Here is an 18,164-nt window from a genome sequence, read left to right on the forward strand (position 1 = left end):
TAATTAACTGATCGATGCGATATAAGGTTGAATAACATTCTATTTACAAATTTGATAAAGTTTATTTATAAAATGATGATTTTTTTAAAAGTTACAAATTTGTTTTTAAACTAACGAGAAGTTGTTTCAATGTTTAAACAAAGAACAATAGTGTAAAGGGGATTGAAGTAAAAACCATTGGGGCTTTGTATCATCTCTTTGGGACATATGTATATTCGTTTAGATAAGGGTCAAAGGATAGTAGCTATGCTTATTTCTCGTAATGCAGCTACATCGCGGATGAAAATAGATTTTTAGTTGTGAAGTCACACAGATGCTCTAGATATAATTCGTGGCAATTCTGTGAGTGAATTGGCAGCCATTTTTAAACTGCTCACTTAGTACAATAGAGTAGAAAGGATATGAATAATGAGAAATCCGATTGCGGGATAGTAGCTAATATGTAAACGCGTGATATTAAATGTAGCGTAATCGGCTGTGAAGAATATAAAAAGACAATTCTGCATTCGTGAAGTGTGGGTATTCGTTTCGAGTAGACGGTACTCGAGCGAATGCACTTCCTCCCCGTGAAATTGATGAAATGGTGAACTGTCAACACCTTTGCAAGATGAGAATATGATTTTCATTCGAATTACCGTACAGCGTAAGAATCGGTTTGTTTAAAGATTAATCGTGAAGATTGTGATAGAAAGAAAGAGTTCGAAGCCGAAAGGCCCCGGCTAAGAGCGATGTCGATTTTACCATGCAAGAGAACAACGAATGCAATGATCGTGGCTCTCGAATGCTAAGTTCCTATAATAATGGCAGATAATGTACACAGAAAATCGCATAAGCTATCGGATGGTAGTAGAAAAACATCTAATCCAGTACATCGTACGACCACCGAGACAATTCGGTTAGGAGAGCCCGAGAAACTGTACCAGCCGGTTAGTTTGACCACTTCAAGCAACGTGACGGCGAATAATCAGTGTCGGAAAAAGACATCGTCCTTTCAAATTACAAGCGTTAGCAGTCGTATGAGCAATGATGCCGGCGAAGATTCGAACGATGATCTGGATGAATCCCACACAGAGGACAATTCGGTTGAACACTCGCGTATCACTGACATTGATATTGAAACGCCTAGTTACTCGGAAGATACTTTCTCCAAGGAGGATGTATTCTTTAATACCAGTAACGCTGCCCTCAGTACTGCTCCGGTGATTCCTACAAGTTCTCAATACGGTTTGGCAATTGTACCCTCAGAAGGGAATAATGTCAGCAATTCGGTAAATGACAGCAATATTAATACTTTGGACATTACATCCGTTACCGACAACAATATTATTAATTTGCTGTCGAGTAACGCCAAACAAGATGCAGATTTACGCGAGGTTCATTCTCATGGTAGAAACGAAAGATTTAAAGTGGTTAAAATTGAAAGTACCGAACCTTTTAAGAGAGGTAGATGGACTTGTATGGATTATTTGGATCATACGTCTGTTAATCAACCAACAGCGATTAGTACACCAAAAGTATCGGATCCAAATGAGGTGTGCATATCGTACGGAGTGACGGACAGTGGAATTGTTGTACCAGATGCACCTAAACAGTCGGTTGTATCGGAAGACAAAGGTATAAGTATCGATGCTAACGGACAAGTATCTGCACATCCAGATGTGCATACTTCAATTGGTGTACCAAGCAATCCTACATCGGTTTCCAACGCTAATTATGCGGTAAGCAATTCGCTTCCTCCTAATGCGCAGCATAATCCCACCCAAGTTCAAACACAGACTAAAGTTCAGGCACCTTCGCAAATTCCTCAATACTTTCAATCGTCCGCTCAACAATTGGCATCGCAGCAGCAGCAACAACAACAACAGCAGCAACAGCAACAGCAACAGCAACAGCAACAGCAAGGAGGACAAGGTTCTACATTACCGTCGAATCTGCAACCTACTCATCCGAACAATTTAACTCAGTCTCAGAGTATGCCGCAGGGTTCTATTCCTATTATAACGCCGACTGGTAATAGCAATGTGACTGCTCAACAAAATATACCTCATTCAAAAGAAGATACATACGTAACAGTGAGCACACAAAATCAGTCGTTACCAGTTCAGAATGTTTGTCAGGCATCCGTTCAACAAGCACCCGTACCGACATCATCCCAGGCACCCAACATTCTTGTCACTCAACAACAGCAGCAACAGCCGCAACAACAGCAGCAGCAACCTCAACAGCAACAGCAGCAACAGCAGCCCCAACAGCCATTGCAAACCCAAAAACCAATGACGCAAATTTCAGAGCCATTGACTGCCATACAAGGAATGCAGGGCATCCAAAATATTCATACAGTTCCTCAAACAGGTGCACAGCAAACTTCCTCGACCATTCACGCTCCTGGAGCACCGGTACAATCTCAAGTGATACCGCCGTCTCAAATGCAACCCCAAACTTCTGGTAGCAATGCTCAAGTGCAAGTGGCACAGGTGACAGCAAGCTGCCAAAATGTTGTAGGTGGTATACAACAGGGAAATATAACGTTCCATCAAACAGATCCGGAGCAGGACTCCATTTCAGGCATTGTAGCTGGATCCACTACTCAATCAGCTAATACAACCCTTTTAGAATCTTTAACCGAAGTTACTCAAGGCAGTGACGAACACCATGCCCTCGAAGACAATGAAAGGTATATAGTTTTTGTTAAATAAATTTCATTCATTGTAATTGTGTTTTTAGAAAAAACAGAGGACCACAGTCATTGCTATTAATTAAAAAGTTTCTTTCTTTTTGTTAGTTCCTTTTAGCGACTATAAAATAATATTTAACAAGATTGCAAATTTAATTACTACAGTATCTAAAAATATTTGATAAATAAATTTTGCCGTATAATTTTGATTACAGTATGTCGGGAACTAGTGCTGTAGCGATTGATAATAAAATTGAGCAGGCCATGGTAAGCGTTCTTTGCTGGGGGGGGGGGAGGGGGGAGGGTATTTATTAAATAAAGATAACGAAATATGATGTTGGAATTAATAGGGAATCTTTTGTAGGATCTTGTTAAGAGTCATTTGATGTTCGCCGTACGAGAGGAAGTTGAAGTACTCAAGGAGAAAATAGCAGAGCTCATGGATCGTATTAATCAATTAGAAGCTGAAAATTCAATCCTAAAAACACATGCGACTCCAGAAACGTTAGCTCAATTGAGCCAATCAACCGCAAAATTACCCCAAAACAGTTCAGGAAGTGGTCAATAGGTAACGATTGTACATAAGTTTCTATTAATACTTTGTCAAGTACATAATGGATAATATAATTATTGTATATAACTTTACGATTTTTAGAAATTTATAAACAATGAGATTTATTATATTATACATATTAGCATTAGCAACTTTTTTTTAAGTAAATTAAAGATAATAGATTATTTTTTACTATTTCAGTTTACTGTTTAGGAAATATAAATAATAATTTAAATCTGTAAATTTAATTTTCTTTCAAAATGATAATCATTTTGGGAATATGTATTGTTATGATCCTAGACAAAAAAGGACCTATATGAGTGCATGCCAAGACTAAGCAGAGAATAAGTAACGGAGTTAATATTGTTTTACGATAGATTCAAGATTTTGAACATGTTAAAAGAAAGTATATAACAAATATGAAATAGGCAGCTAGACATTCCTAGATTATTTTTCCTATTACCTTCGCATTTGGCCAATTTCATTCACAAATTCAACTACAAAATTGGCAATTCAACCTTAGAATTTAATGTTCCAACCAAAAAGAAAGAAAGAAAGAAAGAGAAAACATTTGTACGTTTTACATTACGTGTGATTTTATGTTAACACACATTTTATCGTCATTTTCATTCATAAAACCAGTCTTTTTTTATTACGCGAAACTATGTAATTTTCACCGTTTAATTGAACATCAAGTTTCATATTTTATAATCTGTACTCGTGTTGTAGTCTGATTTTCAAAGTTGTATGTATTATAATCAACAATGCCAATATCCAGGGAAATAGTTACTACTACTGGTGTGCATTAAAAGCAAAAAAAAAAAAAAAAAAGAAAAAAAAAGCAAATTACAGTTTCCTGTCAACATTTTATGTTACATCTTAAACATGCCTAATAAAACAAATTTTTAATTGTATAATATTTTGTTAAAATTCCTAACAAAAATTAAAAATATAAGTACTTCTGTGATGTAAAATAAAATAAAAGACGGAATAAGTTAAAATATCATTTTTGACGATACGGGGGTAATCGTTAATTTATTCATTTGGTTAATCACTTTTGAGAAAGTTTTATTTGATCACTATAAAGACTAAAGAGGACATTTAACATAAAATCTTATTACGATGAAAAACCACTTTTTCAATAAAAGAAATCAGAATTCATAATTACAGCTTATAAATTTATAAATGTTATAAATTTTTTTTTCTAGGAAGGAAAAAAATAACAACATACAACTTTTTTTTTTTGTTTCTCGTATCATTATCAATAATGTGACTTCTTTTTAGGGCTATTGCGCACAAACATGGTCACATAATATATATGATATACATAATGTATATATAATATGTACTATATTATATATATCTTATGTATATGTATATATATATATAATTATATATATATTTATATCTATAGAATCTATATATTCATACAAATCCGAAGTTCTTTGTCTTAATAGCAAGAAGTAGTTTATGTCTTAATACGTGACGAGAGCTGTACAATGGAACATATATACGGGAAATACATGTATTTGCAGTTGGTAGATAAGCATCATCTGCTGGTCGTAATGTCACAGTCGGCATTGGTTGAAAACCATCTTCGCTTGCCGGTAATGCTGGAGATCCTGTCCAAAAGTATAGCTACAATACAAAAAAAAAAAAAAAAAAAAGAAAAAAAAAGAAAAAAGACAAGATATTATGCACCATTTAGAATTTAACAAATGTTTTGTTTGTACATGTTCATTTTTTAAAGAAAAAGAAAAAAGAAACTTTTTTTCAACAATGATATCATGTAACATAAAAATTTCTTTCTAAATATAATTAATATTCGAATAACAAATTCTTTACCAAGTCTTGTCGTTCAGAATGCGTCATTTTTTCAACGATAGACCATAACCATCGTTTGAATTTCGCTAATTTATCTGCAGATTCTCCAGATTCGTCATTAAACGAAGTATACGATATCAGAACGGAAACGTTAATATCGCCAACTCCGTTCAGAAGAAGCCTCAAATCTTCGGATGTTAAGCCATCGAGTGCCCCTTCTGGTAGCACGTCGAATACCCCTTCTCTCATAGCGCGCAAAGCTTTCTCTTGTACCTTGATCATACGAACTTCCGCATATTTCCGCACATAATCGTAAACATTACTTGCTGTTACTTCTATATCACGACCGTTAGGAATAAGTTCGATCGAACCCCCTCCTTCTTCGGGACACAAATCAATACTGAAACAGGACGAGTATAATTGTTAGAACAGGTATATTTCTACTACGTACATGTATCTCTTGAAATTGTTCTAAATAATTTTCATGCACATACCTAAAGTTAAGATCAAGAACAGAAAATAAACTGTTACTATCCTTGGTTTCAGAATCGATCACGAGTTGCCTTAGACTTTCATAAATTACAGAATCGAAAAATGCAAGGTCATGGAAACGTATTGGTCTTGCCAAGATATATTTTATCACGTGACGATTCAAAAATATAGGGCACAATTCGTTTTGTAACAGGCACAACCCTATAAGTCTATAACAAGCGAAGAAAAATTTCATCGATTAGTACCTTACAATTCATCTACTTATTTATTTATTTCTGTATCGTATTACCAACCTGCCCACATTTCTGAATGCATTCAGTCGTTCGTAGCTAGCTCTTCCTTGGCGCGGTGTGTAAAAGCCTCTTTTCCCTGGAGAATAGAAGAGAGGGGCATTGTCCTCGGTGTCGTCTAAAATACTATTCTCAATCTTTTTCTTGTTTGCTCCGCACCGCGCTATTAAACTGAATACATCAAGATCTAGCAGTGCTTCTCTTGCCGTTTCCTGACTATGACTACGGATTAATTCAAATGCTTCTTCTACTTTTTGCCGCAGAGCATCTTCTGAGGCTAGTAACATCAACAGCTGTGCAGGGGATAATTCCAACAGCATACCAGTTATTTTATCAGCTAATGCGGGTCGTAATGCATAAACCTAGACAAGGTAACAATTGTGTTACGTGCTCGACACTTAATTTTTTCTTCCTTTTTCATATTTCCAGACTCATTACAATAGGATAATTGCGATTATATCATTTACCTTTGGATACAGTCTATCCCCAAGTTGTTGTTGATGCATGGTCAAGTGATCGTTATTTGGATGACTAACAGGTAGCGGATGGGAATTGGAGGACGAACTACCAGCACCAGAATTATTACTTCCTTCGACAGACGTGGATGGATGAAACGCACGAGCTTCGAACGATAATCTTCGCGTCTCTCGACATTTTCCAGAAGATCGAGGATTCTGGAAGAAAAAGAATATAAACATGTTTCTTCATCTTCTTCTTCTTTTACATAGTAATAATAATAATAATAATAATAATAATAATAATAATAATAATAATAATTATATACTAACTTGTCGTCTTAAATCACGATCACGGTCTCTACTTTTTAATTTCTGAAGCACATTATATTGCGTATATTTGGAGCCTACTTGGGCTGCTTCAAGATTGGGCAGTTTTTCGTTTGCAAGCAATGCCTATGGAAAATAGGAATCCATATTAGTTTCTAAGACGAGCAGAAACAGTGCTAACGTTGCAAATAAAAAATAATTGAAATGGTTCAAGCAATACAATAATTGGTAATAGTTTTTTCTGGAAAACTTTTTCTTATTATAGCGTATAGCGTTTGCACTTTTCCGCTAGTCATATTAAAATTGTCACAGAAACTTTATATTTTACGCCATACTTGCATGCCAAACATTTAGTTTTCGATAGAAAAATAAAAAGGAATAATTTCATTCGCACGATAAGAGCAACCATGAATTTTCTTTCCATCATAATATTACAAACCTCTGCGATTGCAGTATAAAAGCTTCTAGTTACTCCAGAGCCTTCGCCGGGTTCATCCTTGAAAATCACTTTAACACGACTCACTGCTAACGGCGGTGTATTAGAGGCACGCCTATTATATAAATTATACTGTGTGTTTAATTCCTTCATTGTCTGCACTAATAGCTGCGTTCTGTCTCGTTCAACCTTAAATAGAGAGACGTATTATGCACAATGTGTACCAGTATCGTACAAGTTTGTTTAAAATTTATTTACTTTTAATAAATTAATGTCTCTTTGTTGTGAGTTACGAAGCTTCTCCATGTCCCTACGGAATTTTGCTTCTTTTACTGGGAAACCTCCTAATTCGGAGACGACTGAACCAGCTTCCAAACCAACGTCTTCCATGAAAACTCGTCCGAATAAATCGAGAGACAATCTCCAACGGCCCAACAAAATGTTGTGCGATATATTCGTGCCAATAGATGGAACTGGATTTGTTTCAACTGTTTCATGTGCTGTTGATGTTTCATGATTGGAAGCCGATTGATCTGTCTCTTCTGATACATTTTGCATCTCGTTTGACACCACCATCATTTCTGAAGCACCTGCTTTATTTGCATTCGATTCCTTTAAAATAGTAATATTAAATTAGTATATGAAAAAAATATTTTCCAAATTTATCCAATATTTATGTATTTTGGGATTTTTATAAATTTTCTATCAGGTTTTAATTTGAAACATCACATATTTACCGAAACAGTTCCAGCTCTAACAATAACGCTTCTATTCATTTTACATGCATCCTTATTATTTTTGGTACTTCCTGCTGCTTGATCATTTTGATTATTAGTAGAAACTATAATCGGGGCCCGATCGATTTGTTCCGCGACAAGTGTATGATTATCATTCGTTTGATTAAATGGTTTTGCCTTTTCCTACAATATCGAAAGCAGATCCACACATTTTATTTTTTTAACACAGAAACATACCAGAAGAAATATGATGAGAATGTAAGAATGTACAAGAAGAAGCTTATTGTTGTAACAATCATTTACAACAATAGAATAAAATTTATAATAAAATGTTTCAATGAAAAAACGATAAAAAATAAAAAAAAAAAATATATAAAAGATGTAAGCGAACTATTACGAAGAAATATTACCACGTGTTTTGAATCTCCAGCTGACATGGAACTACGCTTTCCATCCGATGACATGAAAGCAGGTCCCTGAATCACTTGACTGAACGTTGGCGTTGGAGTATTCTGATTATCAGTTCCTCGCGCAGATAGACCAAGCCTCGTGGGCAATCCCTCTAGTCTATTTTGATTAGAACCTGAACTCGTGGATGGCTGTCTTGGAATACCAAAAAGATCCTCGCGTCTCGAATGGGGTTGCAATAAATGCGGTTGGTCAGCTAAAGGTAAAGCCTCGCTCATGACAGTATCAAACGGATCGAGAGGCGGACAACCAAGGCATAACGTAGAATCTGATCTCTGCAAGAAGGGATGTTTCCTTCCTTTCGGCGTACTGTTACTGTTATTTCCGGAGCCGCAAATAGGGACCTGAAGTAGATCAGGGTAATCGACGGAGTCTGTTTCTAGCGCGGTAGGAACCGGACAATTGTATTCTTCTCCTTCGTCATTGTCATTTTCATCCTGTGTGTGGTGTGTGGTGTGTGTGTGATATATACATATACATATATAAAATCAAATTACGTTCTATGTTGATAAAGCAATAATAAATATAGCACAAACCTGATCGTTCCAACTGGAATAGTTTGATGATTCTTTTTGAGTCTCTCCTCTAGATGACATCGGTTCAGAAAGTGCACGCATGTAATAGACTAGCGCGTCGAAAACGTAAGCAACATGTTTCAAAGCAGAAACGTCTAATACCGGCAAGCTATCTCTGTGTTCGCTGTTGTGAGCACGCATCAATGACAAGCAATAGGATAAAAATTCACGCCTTGCCGAATGTGCATCACCACCTAAAAATGAAAGAAAAAATGACACTCTTCTATAAAAAAATCTAATTCGCTCTAGACATTGTAGTACTGATAACAAGTGTACTATGTTCACAGATATATGTACCCTCACGTTCTCTACTGTTCCTCGAAGGTTCACCACCGCCTGCAAAACCAACGGTGAGTCTTGTAGAAGCTTGCGGAGTGGAGATATTGGAGCTCGTAGCGATACCACTGCGTTGATTCCGACCTGCATTGGATTGCAATGTCAAAGATAAAGCGGCTGTGTTCAATAATCCAGTGAAATTGCCTCCAGACAAAGATGGAGCATTGTTCAATGGATGTTCTGGATGTGTAGGATCAGCACTACGTGTCAAAGATACTCCAAATCTTAATTGTGCCTCTGTGGCATCCATCACTGTGAGCAACCAATCCCACGTGGGTTTTAAATGTGATTCAAGATACATCTATAATTATTCAAGTTTATATTAGTTTTAACGTTTAACCATTATCTATATTAATATATTCGATATAAAAATATTAATGAGAAAATATCATACCTGTAGATTCAGTGCATCCTGGTAAGTGATTTCCATCAGTCGTGGCAAAGAAGGTGCCAGTGTTTTGTAATCTTGCATCATAACTAAAAGATCAGTTATCTGTCGAATTACAATTCCAAATGCACGTGCCAAACAACTTGTAGTAGTGCCCATAATAATGGGCTCTTGTGCAGCTGCAACAGCAGATGTTGCAGTAGTACGTCTTAAAGATGCAGAGTCAATGAAACTCAGATTACTGCCACCTGTTACCCGTAATCCTGCTGTGCGTGTACTTGTTTCGCGATTACGGATTGCCCATTGCATCGAAACAGGCGCGAGATTATTGCGGTGTAAATGACCAGACGAACCGCTGTAATAAGATATTAGTAATATAACAAGATTTATTTTCTAAATGATTCTTCAAAACTGTGCTTGTGCCTATGTGTTTGAACCTTACTGCTACGGAAAAGTATTTTTACCTTCGACGCTCCAATTGCTCGTCACCAATTTGGAAATCTTCGTTATCCTGTTCGTCGGTTTCTCCAGCTTCACTTTCATCGTCCTCCTGTTGGCTCGATTCACCGGACTCATCCTCTGGGAATAACAAAATGGATCCCATTCCACCATCGGAACCTGCGGTAGCACCAGTTTGCACACTCCGTTGGGCAGATGCTGCGTCTTGATTGCTGTGATTATCGTCAGAATCCGATTCTGTTTCCGCTTCCGCCAACAGATCCAGTTCTGTATCGGATTCGCCGTCTCCTGGTTGTTCCTCGCTCACGCCTCCAGCATTGCTATCAATTTCACCCATCGGTTGGCCAGCAACTGTTCCAGAAACTCCAGATTCTTCGTGTTCGCTTATATCACCATCCACATCCATAGGACCTTCTATCATTTTTCAAAACAACAATTTTTCTGGTGTAATTTCAAAAAAAAAAAAAAAAAAAATAAGAAGAGAAATAATAATTAATGCGTAAAAAATATACCTTCGCCACCTTCCGTTTCATCGATGGCAGAAACGTCTCTGGCTATAGCTATATTATTATTTCCTTGTTGCGTTTGCAAAGCAGCGTCTAAGGTTTGAGAACTAACACCACTGTGAGGTATCAATGGTTCTATAGAGAACAATTCTTCCGAACCATTGATCACTTCTATCGCCGAGCTGGTCAATGTAAAGGGTGCCGTTGGACGGGCGACGCCTAACCTGACAGGTGCTATCAACGAGTCGGCAGTTTCGCATAGTTCTTCCACTGCTAATTTGATAAGTGCTTGGAAAACTTTACGGCATTTCATCAAGGGCTGTGATGCCTGACTGGTGCCTCTTCTTTTTGTCGTATTTGGTGCCATTTCTATCGTGAAAATGACAAATATTCGAGCTACAGACCGAACAAATCGACGCGCAACGTTATTCGCTTCTTCTTGTCGTCCAGGTACGGTATCATTTTGTAACTCTCGTATCAACGTTGTCAGTAAAGTATCCAGCATCTCGGCACTGCATTTAACCAACAGCGAATGAGTAAATTTGTCAAGCAACGCGGTTCCACTTTGACGGCACAATTGTCCTTGATCGCCGAACAATTGATCATTGCCATTTACAGATACGCCTGACATTATCATGCATTGAACTGCTGGCCAATCGTTCAATAATCTTTCCAAAGCTTTTCGACTGAAACGAGGAGGTTCCAAGTCATGATCCGGCATGTTTGAATCAGCGCTCAAGCCATCGGAGGATGGTCCTTTGCGACTTGCAGACGTTGAACGTTGTCGGGGTGCTGAACGACATTGTCGTTGCTCCACTAACTGTCTTCCTACAGTCTGAACTAGAAACAGTAAAATACTTTCTCCCCTCGAGTTTATTTTCGTGGCTAGATCAGTGTTCACTACCAGTCGACAAAGAAGTTCGTAGCGGGCACCTTGATGACCCGCAATCAGAGCTCGACATTTACATTTCTCCCAGCAATCACAGTAAGCTGTGGGAGAAGTAATTTTCATTTTACAATCGTGTCCTCTGTGACAAACGCGAGCACATTCTGTGCAACAGCATAAAGATTCGGTCAATCCACAAGTTCGACACTCGAAGATATCTTGATTGATATGCTCGGTTCCAGTCCAGGTGAAACTACAAGTATCGTTGCAGCAAGTGACGAATAACGGTGACAAATCTGGATTGGCATCGGTAGGAAGTATCATTGCTGAACATTCTTTCTGATCTCTCCCAACTCTTTGAATAGTGTCCAATAAAATCAGGGCTGCGTGATATGCACGGACTGAGACAGCAAGCATTAATGGCGTTTGACCTTGAACATCCCTATAAAATGCATAGATTAAAATTGTATTTCTATAAAATGATTAAATTATCTTTTTAATTATCAACGAATGAAAAATAGTTACTTTGCTGTGAGTAATTCCTTCAGATGGGGCGCCAGTACGCTACTCTCACACATGTACTTTAATATAAGCAATGCATTGTTCCTTCTTTCAACAGAGTCTATGATATAAGTGTTATTTGATGTTGCTCCAACACCTAAAGAAAAATAATACTTATTTTTAATAATTTATGATACGAAATATTATAAAAATAATAAAAATGGAAAGGCATTCAATACACTTTTACCTGATTTATTCATCATAGAGATACTGGCAGCACCAATGCTAAGCAAGCTATCTTCTTCGCCGGAAGTGTTATCAAACGCTTCCGGCGGCCAACTTAAAGTTGGAATCGGTTCTTCGATCGGCGCTGACGGACCATCCACAGTATTTTGGACTAATTCGCGTTCGATACCTTGATCATTTTCTTTGTTCGAAGTTGGTGAGCACATACTGATACAAGCATGTAAAATGTTACGGTTACCATCGCAGCGCTCCATTAATATTGTCTGAAGTTGTGCTGAATTATTTTCTAAAGTAAAACACAGTAGCATATTTAATATTTTTCTAACAAACATCGTAAAAAGAAAAAGAAAAAGAAAAAGAAAAAGAAAAAGAAAAAGAAAAAGAAAATATCTTCTTCGATACTTACTGTGATCTTGTTCTAAATTACAAAATACTTGTTTAACGCTATCATAATCGCATCTCAGTATACGCGGCATGAGTAAAAGGTTATCAAATGCTAATGCAATAACTGCAACTTGGTTTTTCATGTTGGTCGAATTAGAACAGGTTGGTATAGGAATGGTCGAAGCACCGATACAAAGTACCGGAACTAGATCTAGCCAATTTGGATCACGAATAGCATCGGCACAATCTTTTACTAACGGATAAATAGCATTATTTCCGTCTCTAAGTATCATAGAACATTCAATGTTCTGCAATATAATATTCAATTATGTATATATCTGTACAATATCAATTAAACTTATACTGCAAAAGAAAAAAAATAATTATTACAAAAACCTTACCTCTCCTGCGCTTGTCAGACTGATATTTTGAGGCTGTAAACCTAAGAATGATGAGGTATCTGATGGAATATAACAATCTTGTACATATCTTCCAGTGCTTAAATTATATACGACATAACTCAATTTATTTCCAGTTTTTAGGATAGCATGAATACCTGTTCAACAATTATTAATCATTAAAATAAGGCTGCTATAAATAATACTCTGATACTTTAAAAGAAATACCTTGTCCATCTGTAGCAATGGTTAAGATATTATCATTTGATCCTTCAACAATATTCACTCTTCTGGGAGTACGTTGAAAACAATCGGGAGCTCTTGGGTTCATTGACGATTTTATTACCTGAAAACATCATTCCAGAATAGTAGGTATTACTATCCCCCCGATTGTTTCGACTGACATTATATATACTGAATTAATCGTTTCATTTACCCGTAATTCATCTTTTCTCAACAATCTGCAATCAGCCAGTAATTTGATCGACTCTTCAGCTGTTAAGTCTTTAAAATCTGATGTGTTGAAATCCTTTTCCTTAATTTCTTTTTCTTTCTCCTTTGAATCTTTCGAAAAGAATTTTACAGCAACATAACAACCGTCAACTTTTATAACTTTACCTAAATATATAAAACAACAAAAAAAAGATTGTTAAATATCAAGGTATCCAGTTGCTTATTCGATACATAAAACATACCAATGGGTACAGTTTTTACGTCTTCCACAAAAACGACATCCTTTAACTGCCAATCCTCCTCGTCTTTTCTTTCCGATTCTCCTTCATTTCTAGGCGTAACTCGCTTCTGTCTTTCTACAAGATTAAAGAATCGCGTAAATTGTATTTTTTTTTTTTTTTCTCACTCAAATAAGAATCACTTTGAATCGAATCGATGAACTATTAACAAATTAATTTCAAGAAATTCTTACTGTGACTTGTTGTGATGCTACCAGTATCGCTACAAGTGCTCGAAGCTGGCGAGGGAGGTGGAGGCATGTCAAGGCGGTCAGCAGTTTCTTTATGATTGGTTTTATTTATAGTACCCGTTCCGTTATTTCCATTTGTCTCGCGTTTGTCTACGTTAGCACTAGGTAAGTGAGTTCCAGCCGGTAATATTTTAAATCTGTAAGTGTCATCTAAATTCCAAGCTGCTACTAATAACTGTCCCACTTTTGGAACACCATTGGCAATTGTAAATCCTACAAAAATATGTCGATATGAAATTACGCAGATTAACCTATGCAAGTAATTTTCTCTTCTCGTAATTTACCTATCGCGCCAGGTTGATATATAGGACTGTTTTTCATGCAAACATGGGTTCCATAACTAATATCGTTCGATATTGTAGATGGTCTATGTTTACGTGATTTAGCTTTATATTTTTCCCATAATTTTTTGCGTTGCGCAAACGGTAACACCCCCCTATAAACACAAATAAATAAATAATTATATTCGTATCAAGTCCACTTATTTAAAACAAAATTAGTTAAAAATAACCATGATATTTCAACTAACCACCAGTACAGTGCGCCACTCTCAAGTCTGGCAACAGTGTACAGAGCACAAGTATGAAGGGATACTATTTTATCCAATGTAAATTCAGTAAAAGTTTGAGCTGGATGTTCAAGACGAGAAGCAACGTGTCCCAGAAGCTCATCGAGCCAAGTAGCTACTTTGCCACTTTCAGTGCTGACAGAACAACGGATTGCTGTTGCGGATATGTTAACTATCTTTTCTGATGTTATCGCTAACCACGGAGCTTTCGGATGATGTATATTTGGATTCTAAGACAAGTTTTTATATATTAGTTTGCTTTTATAAAACACAAACAAATTCTTCTCCTCTGGTAATTACCTCTGGATCTTTGTACGGTTCAGATTCGGACCACTTCCATTGATATAATTGTCCTCCGGCAGAAACTGCAATTAATTCGCTGTAAAGTGAAGCAATTTGTACAAAACGTGGAGCAGGATCGCTACTACGTTCGTGCCACCACTCCAATTCCTCTGATATCCATAATGGACTTTGAGAAGCTAATTCTTTCTTTTTGTTATCTGAAGAATTAAAACAAAAATATGATTATGATATTAGCAGCTACGACTTGACGATTTATTAGAAAATAGATTTTTTCGAAAGATTAAGATCATTACCAGAATCTTTTTCCCAAGATTCTTTGAGTGCTGTTTCTAACCAACGCCGTGGTCCACAATACTGACGATCTCTCCATCTACTAAAACTATCACGATCTCTGTCTCGCTCGGATGCACGTTCACCCTCCCTATCGTTGCCTATTCTGCGCGAAGAATTTCCACGGCTGAAAAAAGATGAAAATCTATCCATCTACCTCTTCCAACAAACAGCTAATAAAAAAAAAAATAAAAATAATAATAACAATAACAATAGTGATTACTTTCTCATTCCTGTATATCCAAGCATGTCTTCAGAGAACATAGAATCTGCATCAATTATAACAGAATGTTCATTACTAAATCCACCGTCTAGCAACGAAATAAGATCTTCTGGAACATAGGTATCTGCCGCATCTTCTGCATCATCGCCTTCTTCATCGTCTCGTGACAGTAAATTATTTACTGCTAAGTTTACATCTAAATTTGTACGCTATAAAATATATTTTAATATCAAGTTAAATCTTTAATACAGAGAATGTCTCTACTGAAAAACACTGATCACCGTTATCATTATTATATGTAAACCACACCTGTAATTCTCTAATAATAAGATTGCGGCTTTTTCCTTGCAATACCACTTGAGCCTGTGAAATGAGATCTTCTGGGACAAATGGAGCAGGTACCAATGCGATAGGACGCGAGCTGCTACCGCTTCCACCACCCATAATTACACCTGGAGGCCCTATCCTGCCTCCGCTACTACTTCCTCCACTGCTGCCACTTCCTCGGATAGCAGAACTACCGCGCATAATTCTTGCACGAGATCTAGACATTCCCGCTCTGCTTCCACTTCCACTGCTGTTACCGTTATTTGGTGCCGAATTGGAGTTGCCAACATGGTTTTTATTTGTGCTAAAGTAACGATACAACATGTAACTATCGTTATATTATCGTGACAACAAGGGATATACGTGATTAGATATTACTTACTTTCTATTTGGTTCATTTTTACTCAAGTCCAGTCTGTCTGACAATACTGTAAACGCAACTCTGCAAATTTTATGATCCTCGGTAAGAAGGGCAATATGCGTTGGTCCAACAACAATGCGCTTTACCGCGATCTTTAGTCCGCTAAATGCTGGTAATGTGACAAATCCATATCTGTTGATCTTTTCTGCCACTTCCTTTAACCTAAACGAACAATTTGTATTTATATTATAGTTCAATTGTTAAATAAGCAAAGAAACTAATATACATACAAGTACATATATCAATTATAATTTATTTTAAATTCTTTATAATATATCAAATACTGGTAGTAGTAGTAGTAATATTTGTGTAAATTAAATATTTATGGTAATCCCTTAATATCTAATGATTATAATACATTATTGTGAATATTACTTTTATACATGAATAACCGAAACACTCATAAAGTCATAACTAGAAAATTATTTTATTATTGTCAATGATTATAAATTCAATTAAAAAGCTGCAATATAAAAAATAAATCTATAGAAAAGATAATTAAAATAATAAATGTACTTTTGTAATATTAATAAATGTAATATTAATCGTTAAAATTAAAATAAATGAATCATTCTGCAATATGTATTTAATGCAAATAAATTCATTTGTACCAAAAATATCGCTTATTATATTAAAAGAATGTTCATATTTATTCTTGTAAGTTACAAATACAATGAATAATGGGAACTTGGGAAAACATTTTTTTCTTTTTGTCTACACTACATATGTGTAATTTTTCTTTTATTTAAGTAACTGCAAACAATGATAGTTAAATCCTTATGCACGATAATCTATGACGCAAACAATACATTCATACGTATTATTCAATAGAAATGAAATAACGTGACAACAAACTTGTAACATTCAAACGATACATGTAAGATTATTCAATTATTCGCTAAAGATATCGATATTCACATAAATATTGTTACTGGTGACGTATAAAATTGAAGAAAAAAGAAAAGAACATACGCCGATTAAAAAGAAAAAGATGTTTAAGAAGGAACAATGATGGAATGATTTCAATACGGGGAAGAGACAGACATACCAAAAAGATACATTAATGGGAAACCGATAATGGATATGTTTCCTTACCTATCATTTAACTGATCGTCTGTTCCCGGTAACGGATGCACAACAAAATGTATCGATGTCATTTTGTTAGTGCGTAAATGTATTTAAGATCAAAATGACGTTTTAATAATTCTATACACACAATTTCACCACACCATTGGAACGATATTCAGCCATGTTTCTGAAGAAACAACCAGTTACGTGTTCTTGAAAGCAAACGAACTAAACTATATTCGGTGTATTCATAAATGCATTAAAAATTCACACTGATTTGCACTAACGCAAACTTAATTTTACACACGGATCAATGAAAATCATATGTAAATTTAATATTCATGAAACGAACAATTGTTTTTATGAAAATACAATAGACAGTCCAGATGCTTCGATCATGTTATCGAATTGGTTTGTAAAACACTACTATGCATCATGGCGGATTCTGTCCGTAATGGCAGCCCAACTACTGCAGTTGTCTATATTTTTAGTAATACCAAATTGGGAAATTGTTCAACGAATTTTCATTTTTTACAACTAATACAGTATAGAAATATTATTTTTGCATTAAACAACAACCAGTATGGCTATGTATTTGTACTTCAACTAGCAGTAGTTTATTTGCTAGAATTTTCTATCTTGCCAGAACATTCAACTACATGCAACCCAATACAAATTGGGCAACAATGATTTAATAAGGATGCTATAATACATTTATGATGTCATTAAATATAATTTATAGAAACTTAACAATAATTTCGTATAATATTTGAGAGAGTAAAAAGATATCAACTTTTTTAAGTTCCCACAAACAAGATTATAGAAGGAACCAATAACCAGAGGACAGCAATATAATAAAGAAGGAATTAAAAAAAAAAAAGAAAATATATATATATATATATATATATATATATGTGTGTAAATTAATTTTATTATAAACTACTAAATCAGCACTTAATTATTGGCTTATTAACTAATAATTATTTAATAAATCATCTGAATTA

General features: G+C 35.7%; 2 protein-coding genes across 5 annotated transcripts; one reads left to right on the top strand and one right to left on the bottom strand.

The window, feature by feature from the left end:
* The first annotated feature begins 92 nt into the window (after window positions 1-92).
* Window positions 93-6,207, top strand: LOC117610268 (uncharacterized). Of its 3 annotated transcripts, none has more exons than XM_076691812.1 (4): window positions 100-2,674; window positions 2,890-2,941; window positions 3,039-3,242; window positions 6,097-6,207. In XM_076691812.1, the coding sequence occupies exons 1-3, from the start codon at window positions 801-803 to the stop codon at window positions 3,240-3,242; spliced, it is 2,130 nt and encodes a 709-aa protein (XP_076547927.1). In that variant the 5' UTR covers window positions 100-800; the 3' UTR covers window positions 6,097-6,207. The 3 variants fall into 3 exon arrangements, with proteins under 3 accessions (XP_076547928.1, XP_076547927.1, XP_034193346.2); XM_034337455.2 differs by lacking the exon at window positions 6,097-6,207 and adding an exon at window positions 3,429-4,916; XM_076691813.1 differs by lacking the exons at window positions 2,890-2,941; window positions 6,097-6,207 and having other exon boundaries at window positions 93-2,674.
* Window positions 4,653-17,560, bottom strand: hyd (E3 ubiquitin-protein ligase hyd). 2 transcript variants are annotated; one of them, XM_034337449.2, is made up of 31 exons: window positions 17,188-17,560; window positions 16,054-16,254; window positions 15,654-15,975; window positions 15,345-15,553; window positions 15,085-15,248; window positions 14,789-14,988; window positions 14,450-14,718; window positions 14,205-14,356; window positions 13,864-14,133; window positions 13,634-13,747; window positions 13,375-13,556; window positions 13,167-13,284; window positions 12,942-13,096; window positions 12,563-12,848; window positions 12,158-12,442; window positions 11,935-12,067; window positions 10,530-11,851; window positions 10,023-10,431; window positions 9,565-9,913; window positions 9,132-9,471; window positions 8,796-9,028; window positions 8,202-8,696; window positions 7,792-7,974; window positions 7,313-7,666; window positions 7,058-7,243; window positions 6,622-6,744; window positions 6,301-6,507; window positions 5,837-6,195; window positions 5,546-5,752; window positions 5,073-5,451; window positions 4,653-4,865 (listed from the first exon to the last, which is right to left on the bottom strand). In XM_034337449.2, the coding sequence occupies exons 1-31, from the start codon at window positions 17,247-17,249 to the stop codon at window positions 4,653-4,655; spliced, it is 8,481 nt and encodes a 2,826-aa protein (XP_034193340.2). In that variant the 5' UTR covers window positions 17,250-17,560. The 2 variants fall into 2 exon arrangements, with proteins under 2 accessions (XP_034193340.2, XP_034193339.2); XM_034337448.2 differs by having other exon boundaries at window positions 12,152-12,442.
* Window positions 17,561-18,164: the final 604 nt, after the last annotated feature.

Source organism: Osmia lignaria, chromosome 13 (genome assembly GCF_051020975.1).
Source record: "Osmia lignaria lignaria isolate PbOS001 chromosome 13, iyOsmLign1, whole genome shotgun sequence".
NCBI lineage: Eukaryota > Metazoa > Arthropoda > Insecta > Hymenoptera > Megachilidae > Osmia > Osmia lignaria.